Here is a 20,558-nt window from a genome sequence, read left to right as displayed (position 1 = left end):
CGTAGGTTATATAAGCACCACACCATTTTACATAAGGGACTTGAGCATCTGTGCATTTTAGTATTCATGGGGATCCTGGAATCAGTCTCCTATGCATTGGTTCCAGGGACAGTTGTGCGTAGAATGTATGCATTTCCTGAGTATTTCATAGAGTCTGAGTATAGTTGCTATAGTATTGACAGTATTTCACTGTTGTACATTTTATTTACTAGTGTCACTGGTATGTCTCAATTCTTCTTCAGCAAATACTTTAGAACGAGTGTTGTGTCACCCTTAATGAGACATGGGCAAAGCAAAGGTGGCAGTCAGGTGCACTCCAGATCAGTAATAGGACTGCAGTTAGGAGTCATGCTTGAAGTGTGACCTAAGAGAGACTTGTTTAGGAGGTTGAGTACTGGGGGTTAGTAGGTTGCCAGGGAAAGCCTCAGCAAAGCCAGAAATCTATAGTTGAAGCCAAGTTCAGAAACTAGTGCAGTTAGCTATCATGGTTTCAGAGTATGGATTCTTGATATGTTCTTGGTAGAACTTTCCTTCTGCCTTTGACTACTTGTTGCCACCCAGATAATGCTGAGTTAGCTCTCAGGACAAGTAGCTAACCCTATTCCACATACAGGTGGTGGACCAGCAGCTCAGCATCACCTGGTAGCTTCTTGGAAATGCAGATTCACGGGCTCTACCACAGATGGACTGAGTCTGAATCTCCATTTTCATCAAGTCCTCAGGTAATGCGCATGCATTTTAAAGTTTGAAAAGTACCTCACTAACAGATCGTTAAGAATTGAGATAGATCTCATTCAGAAAAGGGAATAATATCAAGTAAAAAACACTCTGGGCTGAATAAGTAACAACTTAAAAAAAAAGAACCCAAATGAAAACAAAGGCAAGCTTCACTTTAGCCATGTAGACAGTGTCAGACAGTGATAGTAAATAGGTCTTGCTGGTGTGCTGATAACTCTGGTCCACTGGTGGTGGCCGCCAAGTGCAAGACAGTGTGTGGACTAAGAGAGTCTGCCATAGGCTGGAGCAGTTGCGTGATACGTACGTGCCATCTTTGCTTCTGAAAGTTGGTGGATTATCACCTATTCTTGTGTTTCCCCCCTGCTTCCACACCTCCTGTATCTAGTTTTGAACTTTTTGTTTCTCTAGGCATCTTCTGATATTGTAGCCGATACAAAGAAGTAAAATTTTTATTTTCTTTCTTAAGGAAATGAGCCATATTGCCTAGAAATATTTCCATTTACCCTGCCCCAACAGTATCTGCTGAAGTTCCTTTAAACAGTGTTATGTAATTATATAAATAAGATCTAATCCCCTCTTATCTATTACTTAGTTTTGTCATCTTAGCCAGATTGCTAAACCTTGCTGCTTTTCAGTTTTCTCATCTGAAAAAAAAAAAAAAAAAATGTTGGACTTGATCTCTGCCTCTTCTGTTCTTAAAATTCTGTGGATTTATGTTTCCTTTTGCCATCTAAAAAAAGGAATAGATCTATAGGGATTCTACCCAATTTAAACACTGCATATCAGAAATACAGGATTTTTTATTGATGATTTTATTTCATGATCTTTCTTTGTTCGTTTCTCTGATCTTAGACTTTTATAGATGGTTAAAGTAGAAAGAGAACTTGAATGATCACTTTGCCTTTGGTCTTTCCCCATTACAATTTCACCATTCCTGTCTTTGCAAAAGTAACCTTACTAAATACTGTTTTGTTGAGTTGCTTCTTGTACAAAAACTTGTTTTCTAGATTCTGGAGAACATAGTCCAGACTTTTCTTCTTGGCATTCAAGGCCTGTTAAAAGCAGTAAAACCAACCAACCTTAAATGTGTAATTTTATTTTCCTCTGTTCTACAATTGCAACATTTTCCCCCTACCAAGCCAGTTTTTTCCCCCAATCCTACGTATAATATCCTTTCCTGATGTTATTTCTATATAACATTTAAAATCCCCTTTGATTTCACTTCTTTCTGAGACCATAGTTTATCATACATTGACTAATGACTTATCTCTGTCTTATATTTTTAAAAAATGTTTTACTGTTATTTAAGTTTTCATGTGTTTAGCTTATCTCTTCAAGTCAATTGTAAATGTCTTGAAACTAGGGACTGTATCTTTTGATGATTTTTATCCCTTTCAGTTATCATGCACATAGTGGGCATGGTAATTTATTGAAAGACACAGTAGAGAGCTTGTGGTTTTCTGTCTGCTGTTGAGATTGATAAAGTGAACTGATAACTTTCCTTGGAAACTGAAAGATCCTGTGACATCAGTGAATAAGAGGGATGAGTAGGAGATAGGGATGTTGGCCATGTTTGGCCATGTTATTCTTTTTCCTCTTATAATGTTTTCTAGCCATTCCTTTTACAAAAATCACAAGCAGTTCTTGAGGCTTCCTTGATAATAGAGTAGGGAGAGCCGAATTTTTAATCATCAGAATGTGTTGTGTAGCAGAAGGACTGCAAGCAACCAAGTAAGGAGTTAGGATCTAGTCCGGGATCTTTCACTGCTCTTTCTGACTGTAAACTGCCAACCATTCTGAACTTCCTTTTATTTATCTGTAAAATGGGATTATAATGATAACTTCTCGTAAGTACTACACTCAGACCAGGGTGAGGTATGAGGATGAAATAATATAACATAGATTAAGAGCGAAGAGTCTGTATTTCTGTTTTATTTCTATTAAAATGGGATTATAATGATAACTTCTCGTAAGTACTACACTCAGACCAGGGTGAGGTATGAGGATGAAATAATATAACATAGATTAAGAGAGAAGAGTCTGTATTTCTGTTTTATTTCTATTAAAATGCCCTGCTAAGTGTTTTTCTAGCCTTAAAAGTTCGCCTTGGATTTTAAGCTTTAGGGAGACAGAGATGTATCTGTGTTTTATGTCATCTAGCTCAGCACTTAATATAAGTGAGATATTAAAAATGTAATTTTTTGGAAACATATCCTAGAAGTGGAAATTACATAGATTTGAAAAGATTGTTATTACCCTGTTGAGTTTCCATTATCACCAACATTCTCAAGTTTCTTTAAAAAGTGAAGAGTTATCTTTTTGAAATATCACCTCTTTAGGAATATTGAAGTTAGTGTTTGCTTGCTAAACCTAAGAACAAACAAAAAAAATTTTGAAAGCTAATTGCACAAAGTGATAGTTTTCCTAGCTGTTAAAGACACTTTGATTTGTCTATGTGACCTCCCTCACTTGTCACTCTCCTCTATTCCTCCTTCCTTTCTTTTCTGCTCTTCCTCTTGGCTTCCAACCAGCATGCTAGGCACTGTGAATATACAGGTGAATAAGGCATACTTCCTGTTCTCAAGGAGCTTCTTGTCTAGTGATGTTGGGCTGCGCTAGGACTTGAAGTATCGAAAATGGTAACTCAGTAACTCCAGTAATCATAACATTTGGTTAACCAGGTTATTTATCAGTAGCCACTCAGTGGGGTGATAAATGTTTCCTCTGTATTCTAACAGATTGTTGAGAACAGAAAGGTCTGTTTTGAGGATATAATAAGGCTTTGTGTGTCCTGTCATCGCATCACCATTTTAATATAAAGGTTAATAAAGGATTGCTTTCTGATTGTAGATGCCAAATGGAAAGGTCTTTGGAATTTATCTAGTCTAATGTTTTGTATGACTGGTAGTGAAAAACTAAGACCAATGGATGGGAATTTAGGATTATTCTTTTATTGTAAGTGGTACTGAAATATCCCTTCTGTATTCATTGATCTTTTTTGCACATTTTATTATGGTGAACAGATGAAGTGTTCCACATCACAGGTGTTCAAATATTTAAAAGACATTTTCTTCTGTAAATCATCTCTTTTCTAGGCTTAACCAATCTCAGTTCTAATAATTATTGGTTATGGGATAGAGTTTCTTAATTCTTCACCATTATTAGCAATTCTGGTTGACCTTAAATTTGCCAATCCCTCTTAACATACATAGTATATATTTTAAAAGTAGCATTAAAGAACTGTAGTTTTATGATGAGAGAAAATGACTTATGTTCCCTCTCTCCCCAAGTTTATCTATTGTTTTTTAGTCTTTTTCTTCTAAATTACTCTTGAGCCTTCTGGGACAAATATAAGGCTGTGATTGATTGTCGGTTCAGTTATCCATTTGTTACAAAGTTTCATTATAGCTGTACAGTTCTGAATTGAATTGTTGCTTTGGAAACTGTATCAGCTCATTAATTTTTCTTTTTAAAATCTTGTTTCCAGTGTTATCATGATTTATTTACTTGCAACTTTTTTCTTGCTTTTTCTTTTTGATTTCCTTCATTTTTGATTTTATTATTTTTTTTTACTTTTTATTACAGACAAACAGAAACTTCCTCCTTTCATCTTTCCATTCTCTGATTTATGATAAATTTAGTTCCTTTGGCCTGGCATTTGCTTCAGCAGGCAGTCTTCCTTCAAGTACCTCCCTGATTGATGTGTAATCTTTGATATCTTCCATTAGCCTCCAGGATCACTAAGTTCAAGGCCCCCTTGGAACCTAAGGAGCCCTGCCGAGGAGCTGAAGGCCTTCAGAGTCCTTGGGGTGATTGACAAGGTAATTCTTCAGTGTCTCTTCAAGAGTTCAGTAATAAATCGACTGCATGCTGACATTATGTCTTTGAAGCTTTGGATCTTAAGGATATGAAACAAAAGGAGAAAATGACTCAAATGCATCTGCACTTTAAAATAACAAAAGCAGAAAAGAAAAAAGCTTTTATCTAAGCAATTCATGTAAGGTCATGCAAAATATGTTATGTTAAAGGAGAAGGTGCTTATTTGTTGGCATTCAGTCTAGTAAAGAGTTTGATTTTATAAACCTGTTTTAGCAGATAAAGATACACTGTGTGTTAGTTACAAACACTAGTGAGTCAGTAGTTGTTCAGCATTAACTGGTATAGTCAGTCTAATGGTCAAAAAGAAGAATGGTGCTCTCCTAATAAATACTGTTTCTTGAGTACCTACTACTTATCAGACCGTGTATTAGGCAATTTATGTAATATAAACAACATAATACAATGTTTTATGTATGTTTACAGTACAAACAACATAATCCTTTTTCAACCCTGTTATTTGCATCTTGGTGGAAAAGTGATGTTTAGAACAGTTTAAGTAACTTGCCCCAAAAGTCACATAGAAATATTTATTATTCAAACCAGGATCATTGTAACACCAAGAACTGTGTTTTTCCCCTGAGCACTAAATCCCCCTTTACACACTCACATTTTTATATTTGAAATCCAAGTATTGCGATAGCAGGTGTCTCTGCCATTCAGTTTCCCCAGATTTGGTGACATCTCAGGTATGCCAGACAACAGTGCTGGGGCGTCAGAAAGTTTTTGAGTAATTGTAAAATCATACCCCGTGAGCCAGTTTTAAATATTTTTGGTCAACCACCACTATTTTAATACCTTTCAAAGTGAAAGAAAACGCCTTAATATTAGATATAAATTAATTTAATCTTTTTGATGTCAGTCAATCCTTTATGAAGCACCTTAGTGTTTATTTATAACTTCACATTCGTTCACTGCTTCTTGTGTTCTAAAGTATGTGTGTGACTCTAAGCTAAAATTGAATAATGTGGAATATATTTCAGGTAATTTGAGGTATTTCAAAAGGAATATTAGGTTAGATATTACATGAAGCTGTTGTGGTCTTTTTAAATTCTTATCAGCATCAGTTTGTCTCAGAGAAATTTATTTGACTGAATTTTGAAGTTAAAGAATTCTAAGCAATAGAACTTTTGATCCTGAAATATTTCCTTAACCATATTTTTTTCTAGCCTTCCCAGATTAGAGAAAATTCTGTTTGAGAATTCAGAGAAGTAAAATAGCAGTTAAATAGTTCTTGGATTAATTAAAAGTTCTTGGATTTCTATGCAGGCAAATGTACTTTTTTGAGGTACTGTGTCTGCTCCCTCTCTTAGATCTGTTTATTTTGACAAATATGACCTTTCATTGCTCGACTCTAATCATGAGTACGTCACCTTTAAGTCCTGGTAATAGCTATGAGTCTCACATATTTATCCAAATAAGGATGCCGACTGTGGAGGAATCCCTAAATTCTATGCTGAGAATGATAATTCACTATTATCTTTGTTCTGTTAACTGGGGGAGTATGTTGGTGTTTAGAAGGGGACGTTTTAACTTTTCTAAGTAGAAATAAAGAAATCTGTACTTTGGAATTAATAAACTTTGCAAATAATCTTTAAAAATTTGTAATAGTCTCTATTGTAAAAACATGAATAGATAGATTTTTTAAAACTTTGAATTTTTTTTTAAAGATGAATTCTTCTCCATTGAAATGAAGGATACCTAATATTTGGGTTTTAGAAACTTAAAAGTTTGGAAGAGAAGTGTTGTGTCAATTCTAGAAAATACACTAGATACATTAATCATCACCTGCTGTTGTTTAGTTGTTAAGTTGTGTCCAACTCTTTTGCGACCCCATGAACTGTAGCCCACTAGGCTTCTCTGCATGGGATTTCCCATGCCAGAATGCTGGAGTGGGTTACTGTTTCCTTCTCCAGGGGCTCTTCCTGACCCAGAGCTCGAACCCGTGCCTTCTGCATTGGCAGGTGGATTTTTTACCACTTAGCCACCAGGGAAGCCCCAATCTCACCTGTACTGAACATAGATTCTCTAATTCTGTTTCCTTATGATACGTTCTTTAAGAGCTATTTAAAATGTTATTCTCTAATAGCTTAGGAAAATAAAATTTCCTTTGGAATAGAATTTGACAGACTTTTATAATGAAAACAAGTAAAGCAGATTTGTTCATTAATATCTAGACCGTAAGCTTCATGAAAATAAGATCATGTCGTTCTTGTTCACCTTTATAATCTCAACATCCAGAATCATGCCTGGCACATAATGGACACTTAGTCAATATTTGTTGAAGGGATGAAATTGAGACTTAAGTGACTTTTAATGTATCATATATAGAGTGACACCTACTGGTATAACGTGAGACTGCTATCTAGTATCGTGGTTCAAGACACTTAGATGTCCTTATCCAGAGGGACAGTAATTACATAGTTGTGTCTTGGTCTAGAATTCAAAGAGGAATAAGTGACTTTCTGTTCCTTAACTGGGATTGGAAAATCTTTCATTTTAATGCAGTGCAAGGAAAGCAGCACTTTACTTATTGAGGAGAAACAGTTCAAATGACGGTGGCTTTCTCACCAGAAATCATCAAGGCTGTGTGGACATGGCACAACACTGGAGTGCTGGAGAAGAGCTGTCAACCCCGTTTCTGTCTTGAAAAATAGCGGTCAAGAATGAAGGGGAAATCGGCCCTTTTGAAGGCTGAAGAAAAGGATGAAGCAACACTAAGGGAATTTGTCACTTGATAATCTGCTGTGAGAGAACAGCTTAAGTAAGTTCTCTAAACAGAAAAGAAATAATAAAAGCAGGAATTCTGAAATATTAAGGAAGAAAGAACAAAAGAGTGAAATACGAGTGGATGTTTTCCTTTCCCTCTGGAGTATTCTAAGTTGTTTTATGGTTGAACAAAACCTATCCTGTCTGATGTTCTTTTTTTAAGAAAATCATTTCTTTATTTTAATTGGAGGATAATTACTTTACAGTATTGCGATGGCTTTTGCCATACATAGGCATGAGTAGGCCACAGGTACGCCTGTGTCCCCCATCCTCCCACTCCGTCCCGCCCCATCCCTCCAGGCTATTACAGAGCACCAGCCCTGGGGGCCCTGCTTCATGCGGGCCTCATGTAGTTCTAAAAGTGTAGAGAGAAAATATTTACGATAATTATAAATGAAGGAGTATAAAGGAATGTGAGGTTTCTGCACTTCATTTGAAATGGTAGAATGATGACACCAGTAGGCAGAGATGTTGTTTGTATCTGATGGCTAGAGTAAGCAGTAAAAAAGGTAGACGTAGAGAGAGAGACACTAAAAAGCGCTCTAGATAAACCAAATGGGATTCTTAAAAGCATTCAAGTAACTCACAGGAAGGCAAGAAAAAGAAAAGAGAAAAAACAAAGAATACAGACAGGAAATGTAAAAATTGGCTTCAGAGCAAAGAAGATTAACCGGAGACAGGAAAATTATATAATGATCAAAGGGTTAATCCACTAAGAATATGTAGCAGTCCTAGACATGTACTCACCAAATTTAAGTTTGGTCTATTAATTAGTACTATACTGATAATACGAAAAAACTGAAAGGAGAAATAAACAATTTCACATTTGTGAGATATGGTGAAAGTGGTGCTTAGAAGGAAATTGACAGCATTGAATGCATATATTAAAATTGAAGAAAGATCTAAAGTCAATTATCCAAGTTTCCATCCTAGGAAATGAGAAAAAGAAGAGCAAAATAAATAGGGAGTCGCCCAGTCATGTCCCAACTCTTTGCAACCCCATGAACTGTGGTCCACCAGGCATGGATTCAGGAATCCACTTGCAATGCAAGAAACCCAAGTTCGATCCCTGGGTTGGGAAGATCCCCTGGAGAAGGGAATGGCTACCTGCTCCATTGTTCTTGCTTGGAGAATTCCGTGGACAGAGCAGCTTGGCGGATTATAGTTCATGGGGTTGCAAAGAGTTGGAAATGACTGAGTGACTAACACTGGGTCTTCCCAGGTAGCACTAGTGGTAAAGAACCCTCTTGCCAGTGCAGGAGATGTAAGAGACATGAGTTCGATCCCTAGGTCAGGAAGATTCCCTGGAGGAAGGCATGGCAACCCACTCCAATACTCTTGCTTGGATAATCCGGCGGGCAGAAGAGCCTGGTGGACTACAGTCCATGGGATTTCAGATATGGCTGAAGCAACTTAGCGGGCATGCACAAGCAGAAGAAAAGAAATAATAAAAATTAAGGCGGAAATCATAAGAATTGAAAAACAGGAACTCAAAAAAGAAAAACTCAAACCTGGTTCTGTTAAAAAGTCAGTAAGCTTTTTACTAGGTTTACTAATAAAAGAAAAGATACAAATTTTTAAGATCAGAGATGTAAGAGAGAATCTCACTTTAGGCATAAACCTTAAAAGGGTAATAAGGGAATACCATGAACAGTGCTATGCACACAAAATTGATAACCTAGATGAAATGGACCAATTCCTTTAAAGACATAGTCTGCTGAAACTCACACAAGAAATATTCAATCTGAGTAGGTCTATATCTATTAAAAAAAATTGAACCAATAATTAATAAGCTTCTAGAGTCAAAAGCATCAGGCCTAGATGGATTCACTGGTGAATTCCACCAACATTTAGGGAAGAGATTGAACCAATTCTATAATTTCTTCCAGAAGATCGAAGCAGTGGTCATACTTCCTAACTCAGTCACTGAGGCCAGTGTTAGCTTAAAAACAGAAGTAAAGATATTACTAGAAATGAAAGTTATAGACCAGTATCTTTCATAAACATAGATATAAAAAGCCTAAAAAAAATTAAGAATTTTGAATCTAATAATGTATAGAAAGAGCTGTGTACTATGACCAAGTGGTATTTATCCCAAGCGTGCAAGGCTGGTTTGACATTTCCAAGTCAATTAATGTTATCCAGCATATCTACAAGCTAAAGAAGAAAAATCACATCATCCTCTCAATTGACTATAAAAAAGCATATGGCATAATCCAATACCCATTCATGATAAAAACTCTCAGCAAATTAGGAATCGAGGGAAAATGTCTCAACTTGATAAAGCACTTTTACAGAGCTCCTATAGTTTGCATCATCCTTAATACTGAGAATCTTGAAGTTTCCCTCTAAGATAATGATCAAGGCAAGGATGTCCTTTCTCATCCCTCCTTTTCAGCATCCTACTGAAAGTTCTCACAATTGCAGTAAGGTAAGGAAAGGAAATAAAGATACAAAAATAGGAAAGGAAGAGAGAAAACTTCATTTGAAGGTGACATGATTGTCTATATGAAAAATGCACCCCAAAATACTATTATAGGAAGGCTGCATGATACATGGTTAATGTATAAAAGTCCATCACTTTCTTATATACCAGCAGTGAACAAGGGGAATTTAAAAACTCAATATCATGTATATCAGCACTTCCAAAAAAATGAAATACTTGGGCATAAATCTAACAAAATATATACAACTTTATATGAGGAAAACTATAAAACTCTAATGAAAAAAATTAAAGAAGAGCTAAATAAATGGCGAGATATTCCATGTTCTATGTAGGATGATTCCTTACTGTCAAGATGTCAGTTCTTCCCTGCTTGATTTATACATTTAGTACAATCTCAGTCAGAATCACAGCAAGTTATTTTGTGGATATTGAGAAAATGATTCTAAAGTTTTTATAAAGGAACAGATGTTCCAGAAAATCTAACATAATATTGAAGGAAAAGAACAAATTCAGAGAAGTAATTCTACCTGAATTTAAGACTTTCTGTAAAGCTGTAGAAATCAAGACAGTGGTGTGGGATTGGTGAAAGAATAGACAGATAAATGGAACAGAACAGAGTTAGAAATAGATCTACATGAATATAGTCTCGTGGTCTTTGATAAAGGAGTAAAGGCAGTACCATGGAGAAAAGATAGTTGCATCAGCAGATGGTACTGAAGCACCAAAGCCAGTGAAGAAAGGGGCCCAAGACACAGGCCTTAAGGGGGCCCGAGACACAGGCCTTAAAGGGGCCCGAGACGCAGGCCTTAAAGGGGCCCGAGACGCAGGCCTTAAAGGGGCCCGAGACGCAGGCCTTAAAGGGGCCCGAGACGCAGGCCTTAAAGGGACCCTAGACACAGGCCTTAAAGGGGCCCTAGACACAGGCCTTAAAGGGGCCCTAGACATAGACACATTGAAAAAAAATGAACTCAAAGTGGATTGTAGACCTAAAGAAAAACACAAAGGTATAAAAATCTTAGAATACAACATAGGAAAAAATCTAGATAACCTTGGGTATGACAGTGACTTTTTAGATATAACACCAAAGATGTGATCCATGAAAGAAATATTTGATAAGCTGGACATCATCAGAATTAAAAACTTCTCCTCTATGAAAGACACTGTAAAGATAATGAAGACAAGTTATAGACTGGGAAAAAATATTTGTCAGAGCATATATGATAAGGAATGTTATCCAGAATATACAAAGAACTTTTAAAACCTAACAATAAGAAAATGAACAACCCAATTAAAAATGGGCTGAAGACCTTAATAGGAACCTCACCAAAGGAAATATACAGATGTCAAGTAAGCATATGAAAAGACGCTGCACATCCTACATCATCAGGGAAATGTAAACTAAAACAGCAATGAAATACCTCTAGATACTTGTTGAGTTGCCCAGTCATGTGGGACTCTTTGTGACCCTATGGAGTGTAGCCTGCCAGGTTGCTCTGTCCATGGGATTTCCAAGGCTAGAATACTGGAGTGGGCTGCCATTTTCCTCTCTAGGGGATCTTCCTGACCCGACCCAGGGATCGAACCCACGTCTCCCACAAGTCTCCTGAGTTACAGGCAGATTCTTCACTGCTGAGCCACCAGGGAGGCCATTAGAATGGCCAAAATCTGAAACACTGACAACGCCAAATGCTGGCGAGGATGTGAAACAATAGGGACTCTCATTCATTGCTGGCTGGGAGTATGAAACGGTGCAGTCACTTTGGAAGACATTTGACAGATCCTTACCAAACTAAACATACTTTTACTGTATAATCCAGCAATGGTGCTTATTAGTTATTTACTCAAATGAGCTGAAAAGTTAACATCCACACACAAGTCTACATGTGTATATTTATAACAGCTTTATTCATAATTGCCAAAAGTTGGAAGCAACCAGATGCCCTTCATGGGATGAATAAACTGTGGTACATCTAGACAATGGAAAATGATTCAGCGCTTAAAAGAAATGAGCTATCAAACTGTGAAGACACAGAGGAACTTTAAACGCATATCACTGAGTGAAAGATGTGCGTGCTGCCTGCGTCAGACTCTTTGCAACCCCGTGGGCTGTAGCCCTCTAGGTTCTTCTCTCCGTGGGACGCCAGGCAAAGATGCTGGAGTGGGTTGCCGTTTCCTCCTCCAGAGGATCTTCCTAACCCAGGAACTGAACCTGCATCTCGTCTGTCTCCTGCATTGGCAGGCGGGCTCTTTACCACTAGTGCCACCTGGGAGGCCCAAACAAGTAAAAGATACAGACCTGAAAAGGGTACGTGTTGTATGGCTGTAAGTATATGACATTCTGGAAAGGGCACAAAGTCAGGGAGACAGGAGAATGATCAGTGATTACCAGGGATTAGGAGGAGGAAGGAAGGATGAACAGGTAGACATGGAATTTTGGGGGGCAGTGAAACTATTCTGCTGGATATAATGGTGGATACATGTTGTACATTTGTCAAAAACCATTGAAATATCAAGAGTGGACTCTAAATTGTGATCTTTGGGTGATAATAACGTGTCACTGTAGGTTCATCAGTTTCAGCAAATGTACCACTGCTGCAAGATGTTCATAATGGTGAAGGAGCTTGTAGGGCGTTTGGGGGCAGGAGGAATGTATGGAAACTTTGTACTTTCTGTTCAATTTTGTTGTGAACCTAAAACTGCTTCAAGAAGCTAAGGAATAGTTAACAGTAGAGTTGGATTGTGCTGATAACATGATAACCACAAGCTGATTTATGCATATTGTTGAAGGGCATGTAGTTTAGCCACAGTTTTTATACATGAAATCAAAATAGACTTTGATTATAGCTAGTAATATCATCTTTAAAGAATGGCATCTAATATACCTGTTTTTTAAAACAAGGGATAGCTACATGTTTGATAAACACACACACACATGCATTTTGGTTGTTTCATTATGTTCAATACTTAAATATTTTGTTCTTTCTCTTGGAAACATACGTCTTAACTGTAATTGAATATATAAAAATGAATTCTATACTTGCAAAACCCTTTATCTGTGATATTACTGTTAATAGATTAATAGAGTTTTTTTTTTATTCTAAAGAACTAATTCTTTTTGTACTTAAAGTATGATTATCTAATATATTTTTAGGGATAGATTTGTATGGGCAGTTTTATAATATGATAACCTAAGTAATTTTGGGATCAAGGAGCTAGTTTCATTTTACCTCCTAATGGTTATTCAAGCTCAGGGTTAGAAAGGACTTTAAGGTCATCTGACCCAATGAATTACAGATCTTGTGGCCCATCTGTAGTGCACCACTGAATGGCTGCTCAGCTTTAGGCTCTTTTTATTTGTTAATTTAACAAGCTTCTTTTGAATGCCACCATGTGACAGCCACTGCTGGGTGCTGTATAGGACTTGTCTCTTCCTTTTAGTCTAGCAGGAGAGATACAGGTCAGTATGTAAATTCTAAAACAACATGGGAAGGACTATAAAGAAGTGTGAGTAAAGACTGAGCTACTCAGTGTCTCAGTCGGTCATTCCATTTTACACAATTGAAACTCTTAGAAAGGCTTTTTTGTTTACTCTTGAGCCAAGTACTGCTGCTTTAGTCCTTAGTACTGCCCTTCTCCGATAACCATTTTTTAGTTATTTCAAGACAGTGTGTTGTCTTTCCAGTTGGTATTGTTTTTCTTTTTGTTTCTTCTAGTTTTATTTTGCTTAAATTTGACCAAAACTTCAATCTGTTGAAATATCTTCAGACTTTCCTTTTACACACTTTTTGTTCCTTAGGGTTAATAGATTGGTTCCTTCTCTCCCCGTCATGCTCCTCTTATTTTTTCCTATGTCCCTGTCCTTCTTATTTTTTACATTTATTACTAAACCATTTGATAAAACTTTAAAATGTCTCAGTACCATCCGGTGCCTCAGACAGTACTTTGGATCAGTGGTTTTCTCGTAGTCTTCTTTCTCAGATTCCTTCTTTGCTCTTCTCAAGTCTGGATTGGTTTGTTCTCTTGGTCTTCTGCATAGCTGCCCTCATCACACTTTCACTTGTTTTCCTGGGAATTCCTTCCATCAGTCTTCTATATTGAATTCCAGTTCCTGACCTTTCCCCCACCCCCACCTTCTTTCTGCTTGCTGGAGGCCTGTAGGCTCTTCTTTCTGACTCTACTGTTTCAGAATTTCACAGTGATTTGTTTTGGTGGGATTTTATTTTATTTTAATTTGTTGAGTTGGGCGTTTGGTGACCTTCAATTTGGGAAATGATACAGATATTTTATTAGGAAACCTAATAGTTTCAGTATCTATCTATCTTATCTTTTAGGCTACTTGGTTTTCTTAGAAAAGAACTTTCCAGTCTTTTACTGAGGGATGTAGTATTAGACCAGCCAGGATTCTGGGAGCCCAGTGGTTGAAGGAGGACCACTGTCCTCATCCGTTTGGTGTGTAGGTCTTCATATAAGCCCTGTTTTCACTGCCACTCTTCAATCCCTGCTTTAGCTGTCTGTAGTATCTGGTTCATTCTGTTGTCTGTCTTCTATCTTTTCTGTCTTCCATCTTTTCTCATCTCCTCTCTTGTTTTCTTTGTAGTCATTATTATATAGCTTTAAAATTTTCTTTCAGTTCAGTTCAGCCGCTCAGTCATGTCTGACTCTTTGCGACCCCATGGACTGCAGCACGCCAGGCTTCCCTGTCCATCACCAGTTTCTGTAGGGGATAGTGATCTGTATTTCAGAGAATGTTAAATTTAACACATTGTGTGGACCTCTCAGCTTCGTGGTGTCCATGATTTTGATCAACATGTCTTTGTTGACCTTTTTCAAGTTAACAATTTTTTTTTTCACCAAAATAGGACAAAGAATCCTGTAGATGACATATAGCTAGAATAATTATTTCAAGTTGACCCAATACCTTCTGGGCACTGCTAGTTACAACTAACCTTCAACTGTTTCAAATCAAAACTTAGGCATCCCAAGTTACTTGTAAGTTTAAAGGCATACACTATTCTCTTTATCCCCCTTTTAATACATACTATACTTGCCTCTAATCTGATTTTCCTCCAGTTCATTGTTGACACTGCTGTCAGAATAATTCATAAAGTGGATGCTTTAGAAAAGTGATCTCTCTAAAGCTAATAACTCTCTTGCTTATAAGCCTTTAATACCATCACATAGATTTTTAGGATAATGTTTGCACTTCTTATCTAAGCCTGCAAAGACCATTCCCAGACCACCTCAGCATGCTTCCTTGGGTACAGCCCTGTGGAACTTGTCAGGTACGCAGGGTACACAGTTTTACACAGGATGTACCCCTCTACCTGGAGTGACTTTTTTTTCCCTTCCTCACTTAATTTTGTCTCATTCTGAATTATTATCTTCTCTTGGAAGGCTACCTTGCTTACCTCTACTGTATGATATTTTAAAATATCTTTTGCTGTGTCTTTTTAATGCCTTGAACCTTCCTGCCATAGCATTCATCCATATTATACGGTAGATTTATTTTTTAAATATTTATTTATTTGGCTGCTCCGGGTTTTAACTGCAGTGTGCAGGATCCTCGATCTTTATTGTGGTGTGTGGGCTCTTTAGCTGTGGCATGCGAACTCTTAGTTGTGGCATATGGGATCCAGTTCCCTGACCAGGGATTGAACCCAGGCCCTCTGCATTGGGAGTGCAGAGTCTTAGCCACTGGACCACCAGGGAAGTCCCTGTGTGGTAGTTTTTGATACTATTTCTATGCTTCCTCCAGCAAGCCTTCACACGCCTCAAATACCAGGTATTTTTCTTCTTTTTTCTTAAAAATTAACATTTTTGTGTATTTTGATACAGTATCATAGACATCTATTAATTTTAGACAGGAAAGATAGTATAAATCTTGGGCAGAAGATAATGTGTCTTTGAAGAGGAAGCCTCTATAAGATGTCAAATACCAGCTTGGTGACTATGTCTTATTTAATTTTGTGTTTTTGACATTTAGCATAGTGACTTAGAAACAGCAGATACTCAATAAATATGTGTTGAAAAAAATGAATAAATAAATGAATGATACCTCTCTACTCATATTATCTTAAAAACAGGTAGGGACCATTTATTCTAATTGACCTACCTCCTCACCATTTCTCTTCAGGTCTTTTCTATTTCTATTTTCTCATTCATTCATTAATTCAGAAAATATTTGTTGAGCTCCTCAGTTCAGTTCAGTTCAGTCACTCAGTCGTGTCCACCTCTTTGTGACCCCATGGACCACAGCACGCCGGGCCTCTATGTGCATCACCAACTCCCAGAATTTACCCAAACTCATGTCCATTGAGTCAGTGATGCCACCCAACCTTCTTATCCTTTGTGGTCCCCTTCTCCTGCCCTCAATCCCTCCCAGCATCAGGGTCTTTTCCAGTGACTCAGCTCTTCACTTCAGGTGGCCAAAGTATTGGAGTTTCAGCTTCAACATCAGTCCTTCCAGTGAACACCCAGGACTGATCTCCTTTAGGATGGACTGGTTGGATCTCCTTGCAGTCCAGGAGACTCTCAAGAGTCTTCTCCAACACCACAGTTCAAAAGCATCAATTCTTCAGCATTCACATCTATACATAACTACTGGAAAAAGCATAGCCTTGACTAGATGGACCTTTGTTGGCAAAGTAATGTTTCTGCTTTTTCATATGCTTCCTTCCAAATCTTTTAATTTCATGGCTGGAATCACCCTCTGCAGTGTTTTGTTGAGCTCCTGCTATATGTCAAATGTGATAATAGCCACTGGAGATATAATGGTGAATAAAACACTTCATCTCTACTCTCTCAGAGTTTATAATTTAGTGGGAAATAGCAGTTAGAACACAATGTGAAGCTGTTTCAGTGAGGGAAGTACACTAGAGTATTATGAGAACATGTAAGAGAGGTACCTAACTTGGGGCTCTCGAGAGGCTTTTTAAAGAAAGTAAAGACGTGAGAAATGAGTAGGGTTACTCATAGAAGGCTGAAGGAATGCCAGTATAGAGATGTGCCAGACTCAGAGCTTTCTTTCTAGCTTCTTCAACTGTGAATTTTCTCCTTTTCTCCTTCCTGCCTGCCTATGTATAGTCCAGTCTTCACGATGTAGTTGAAAGCTTACCTCCTCAACTGTAATATTCATGTTTCCTTTCTTTGAATTAAACTTAGCATTCGTTTGTGTCTTATTTTCACTTTAGTTGCCTTAAATATATTGTTAACCTGTCCTAGAGGGCAGAAAGTATACCTTATTTACCTCTCTTCCTGTCTTTGATAATGCCTGATTAGATATATTGCTGTCTATCCAGTAAGGATTTAATAAATGCTTGCTGAATAGTTATAAAGGGGACAAAAAGAAATAATACATGTATTTTAAGGTTTCACATACTCTGTGAGGCTGTACCTCAAACTATACCGTATGTTCAAGATCAGAGCAAGAGAGGGGTTTTGAAAACTGTCCAAGCATTCATCCCCCTCTTTTTTGCACCATCTCACGGAATACACGTGTAGATTGTTGGCAGGGAAATAGTTGCAGTTAATGAAATTGTCAGTTTGAGAATGAGTGTTGTGTCTTTGTGTTTCGTATGTGCTTTGAAATATTTTGGAATGTTTTTAAGAACATCAACACTTGGATTTTTAAACTAAATAAATGTTCTAGGTCATATGAAAACACTGTTAAATTTTAATCAGTACCAAAATTTCAACTCCATCTGCTCTAAAAGTGCAAAACCCATTTAAAACACTTAATAGCATCTAAAGCTTTCTTGCCCTTGAAGGATTTTATTCTGCATTGGAATCAGGCTGTCTCTGACATTGGTAACTTGGTTGGATACATATGATTGACTTGAAGATGTAGGCTCTGTGTCAGCCTGTTACCTTTGTAACGCAGCATTTGCTGAGTACACACTACTCCAATTTTGAACACCATATACAAACTATGTGCATGTATTTGCTATTTTTTAGGAACTTATTTCAATTTCCAGAACCTATAAATTTATTGGAGTGTATTGACAGCGCATTTAGCAGCCGAATGAAAATATTAAGGCAGAGTATGAATCACTGTCAGTCTCTCAGTTCAGTCGCTCAGTCATGTCCGACTCTTTGCTCCTTGTTTTCAATGACTATACTATGCTGCCTCTCTGAATATAGACACCTATATGAGGCACTGATAAGGAAAGATGATCAAAGTAGACTATTAGGACGGGTGGAAAGCAAGCTACTGAACAATATGTGAAATCCATTTGTTTTTAAAAATCAGACAGGTGAAGACGGAGTTCAGTTGAGTTCAACTCAGTCACTCAGTTGTGTCTGACTCTTTGAGACACCATGGACTGCAGCATGCCAGGCTTCCCTGTCTGTCACCAACTCCCGGAGTTTACTCAAGCTTATGTCCATTGAGTTGGTGATGCCATCCAACCATCTCATCCTCTGTCGGCCCCTTCTCCTCCCCCCTTCAGTCTTTGCCAGCATCAGGGGCTTTTCCAGCAAGTCAGTTCTTCACATCAGGTGGCCAAAGTACTGGAGTTTCAGCTTCAGCATCAGTCCTTCCAATGAATATTCAGGACTGATTTCCTTTAGGATGGACTGGTTGGATCTCCTTGCAGTCCAAGGGACTCTCAAGAATCTTCAACACCATGGTTCAAAAGCATCAATTCTTTGGTACTCAGCTTTCTTTATAGTCCAACTCTCATATCTATACATGACCACTGGAAAAACCATAGCCTTGACTAGAGGGACCTTTGTTGGCAAAGTAATGTCTCTGCTTTTGAATATGCTGTCTAGGTTGATCATAACTTTTCTTCCAAGGAGTCAGTGTCTTTTAATTTCATGGATATTTTTTATCAGCACTAGAGTATTAGATGTTTCTGGCAAATACAAAAAAAATGTATCTAAAGCTAAGTATAACAGATCATACTTTTGAGTTAATTTTCATCTAAAGTTAACAGTGTCAAATCATTATCCCAAGTGAACTTCAGAATTCAAACCAAAAAAATAAATGGTTTCATTATGGAATTGAATGACATAAGCTGAACTTGGGCCTATAAACCTAGAACTTCAGAGTTTTAACCTCTCTTTAGCATAATCTCTTTGTGGCCTTGGGCAAGTTGCTTCACAAAAACAGAAGACAGACAATCAAAATGAGAATGACAAAGGTGTAGAGATCTAGCTTTTAAAGCATTTAAGTGGATGTTTTTCCTAGCTGTTCAGCCTTTCCGTTTTAAACCTGATTTCTCTGTCTTTTATATTCTGCCTTCTGCTGTATTTATATCCTGTTTTCTTACAAAGACACACCATGTCCTTTAGAAGCATGTTTTATGCAGTAATAGATGTATAGGCCTAGGATTTTAAAAATTATACAAAGTAAAATTTTTTTCATGTATTTATGTTTGTGTGTGTGTATATATATAAGACATTTCTATATAGGTTACTGTTCACTAAATCATTCACTTCACATCCTAATACGAGATATCACTGAGGAATGGCTCACATTCATTGACATTCGGCTAATAGGAATATAAGAGATTTAAAATTCATATTTGTGGTTGAAATAATTACTCCCTGGGTTATTTTCCAGAGAATCACATGTGTTTTGTATTGCTGTAGGGCAGGACTAGATTTAGCTATTTGCCTAAGGATGAATAATCCAGGTGTTGGCCAAATGACTTTTAGATGGGAAGTAGAGAAACATCCTTAAAATCCTTTTTATCTTTTCTGATCCTGATATTAGACTGTCAAAGAAAACACCCTTTGACAGCCATATTTCAGTGCCCTTTGGAGCAATGAAATAGTGTGAGAATGACTGGTTTTTGAATTTTGCGTACATTACTTGTATTTGCAAATTCTTTTAGGACCACCAAAATATGCTTACTTTTTAAAAAATGTTATGATATCATAATATATTGATAACATTTCTTGGAAGATAAAGTTATTTTGATAATATTTACCTGTCCTGCCTCTTGAGAAATCTGTATGCAGGTCAGGAAGCAACAATTAGAACTGGACATGGAACAACAGACTGCTTCCAAATAGGAAAAGGAGTATGTCAAGGCTGTATATTATCACCCTGCTTATTTAACTTATATGCAAGTACATCATGAGAAACGCTGGGCTGGAGGAAGCACAAGCTGGAATCAAGATTGCCAGAAGAAATATCAATAACCTCAGATATGCAGATGTTCAATTCAGTTCAGTTCAGTCACTCAGTCGTGTCCGACTCTTTGCGACCCCATGAATCCCAGCACGCCAGGCCTCCCTGTTCATCACCATCTCCCGGAGTTCACTTAGACTCCCGTCCATCAAGTCCGTGATGCCATCCAGCCATCTCATCCTCGGTCGTCCCCTTCTCCTCCTGCCCCCAATCCCTCCCAGCATCAGAGTCTTTTCCAGTGAGTCAACTCTTCTCATGAGATGGCCAAAGTACTGGAGTTTCAGCTTTAGCATCATTCTTTCCAAAGAAATCCCAGGGTTGATCTCCTTCAGAATGGACTGGTTGGATCTCCTTGCAGTCCGAGGGACTCTCAAGAGTCTTCTCCAACACCACAGTTCAAAAGCATCAATTCTTCGGCACTCAGCCTTCTTCACAGTCCAACTCTCACATCCATACATGACCACAGGAAAAACCATAGCCTTGACTAGCCAGACCTTAGTCAGCAAAGTAATGTCTCTGCTTTTTTTTTTTTTTAAATTAATTAATTAATTAATTAAAAAATGTAAAATCTTTAATTCTTACATGCGTTCC

The 20,558-nt window shown here is 37.5% G+C and overlaps 1 protein-coding gene and 1 non-coding gene across 14 annotated transcripts in view; one reads left to right on the top strand and one right to left on the bottom strand.

Moving 5' to 3' along the window:
• RPS6KC1 (ribosomal protein S6 kinase C1) overlaps nt 1-20,558 on the top strand; it is a 213,043-nt gene that overhangs the window by 124,540 nt on the left and 67,945 nt on the right. For 12 of the 13 annotated variants that reach the window (XM_042229216.1, XM_027956290.2, XM_004013886.5 and 9 more), the window contains one exon: nt 4,467-4,559. The exons of the other annotated variant lie outside the window; for it this stretch is intronic. In XM_042229216.1, coding sequence (XP_042085150.1) covers nt 4,467-4,559 — 93 coding nt within the window. The remainder of the gene's footprint in view (nt 1-4,466; nt 4,560-20,558) is intronic. 13 annotated transcript variants of the gene reach the window in all.
• TRNAG-CCC (transfer RNA glycine (anticodon CCC)) lies at nt 15,466-15,538 on the bottom strand. Its single transcript has one exon. It is a non-coding gene; the product is annotated as a tRNA-Gly (tRNA).

Source organism: Ovis aries, chromosome 12, assembly GCF_016772045.2.
Source record: "Ovis aries strain OAR_USU_Benz2616 breed Rambouillet chromosome 12, ARS-UI_Ramb_v3.0, whole genome shotgun sequence".
In the NCBI taxonomy this organism is placed as follows: Eukaryota; Metazoa; Chordata; class Mammalia; order Artiodactyla; family Bovidae; genus Ovis; species Ovis aries.
Note: the sequence above shows the minus strand (reverse complement) of the source record. Positions and strands in the feature narration are given on the sequence as shown.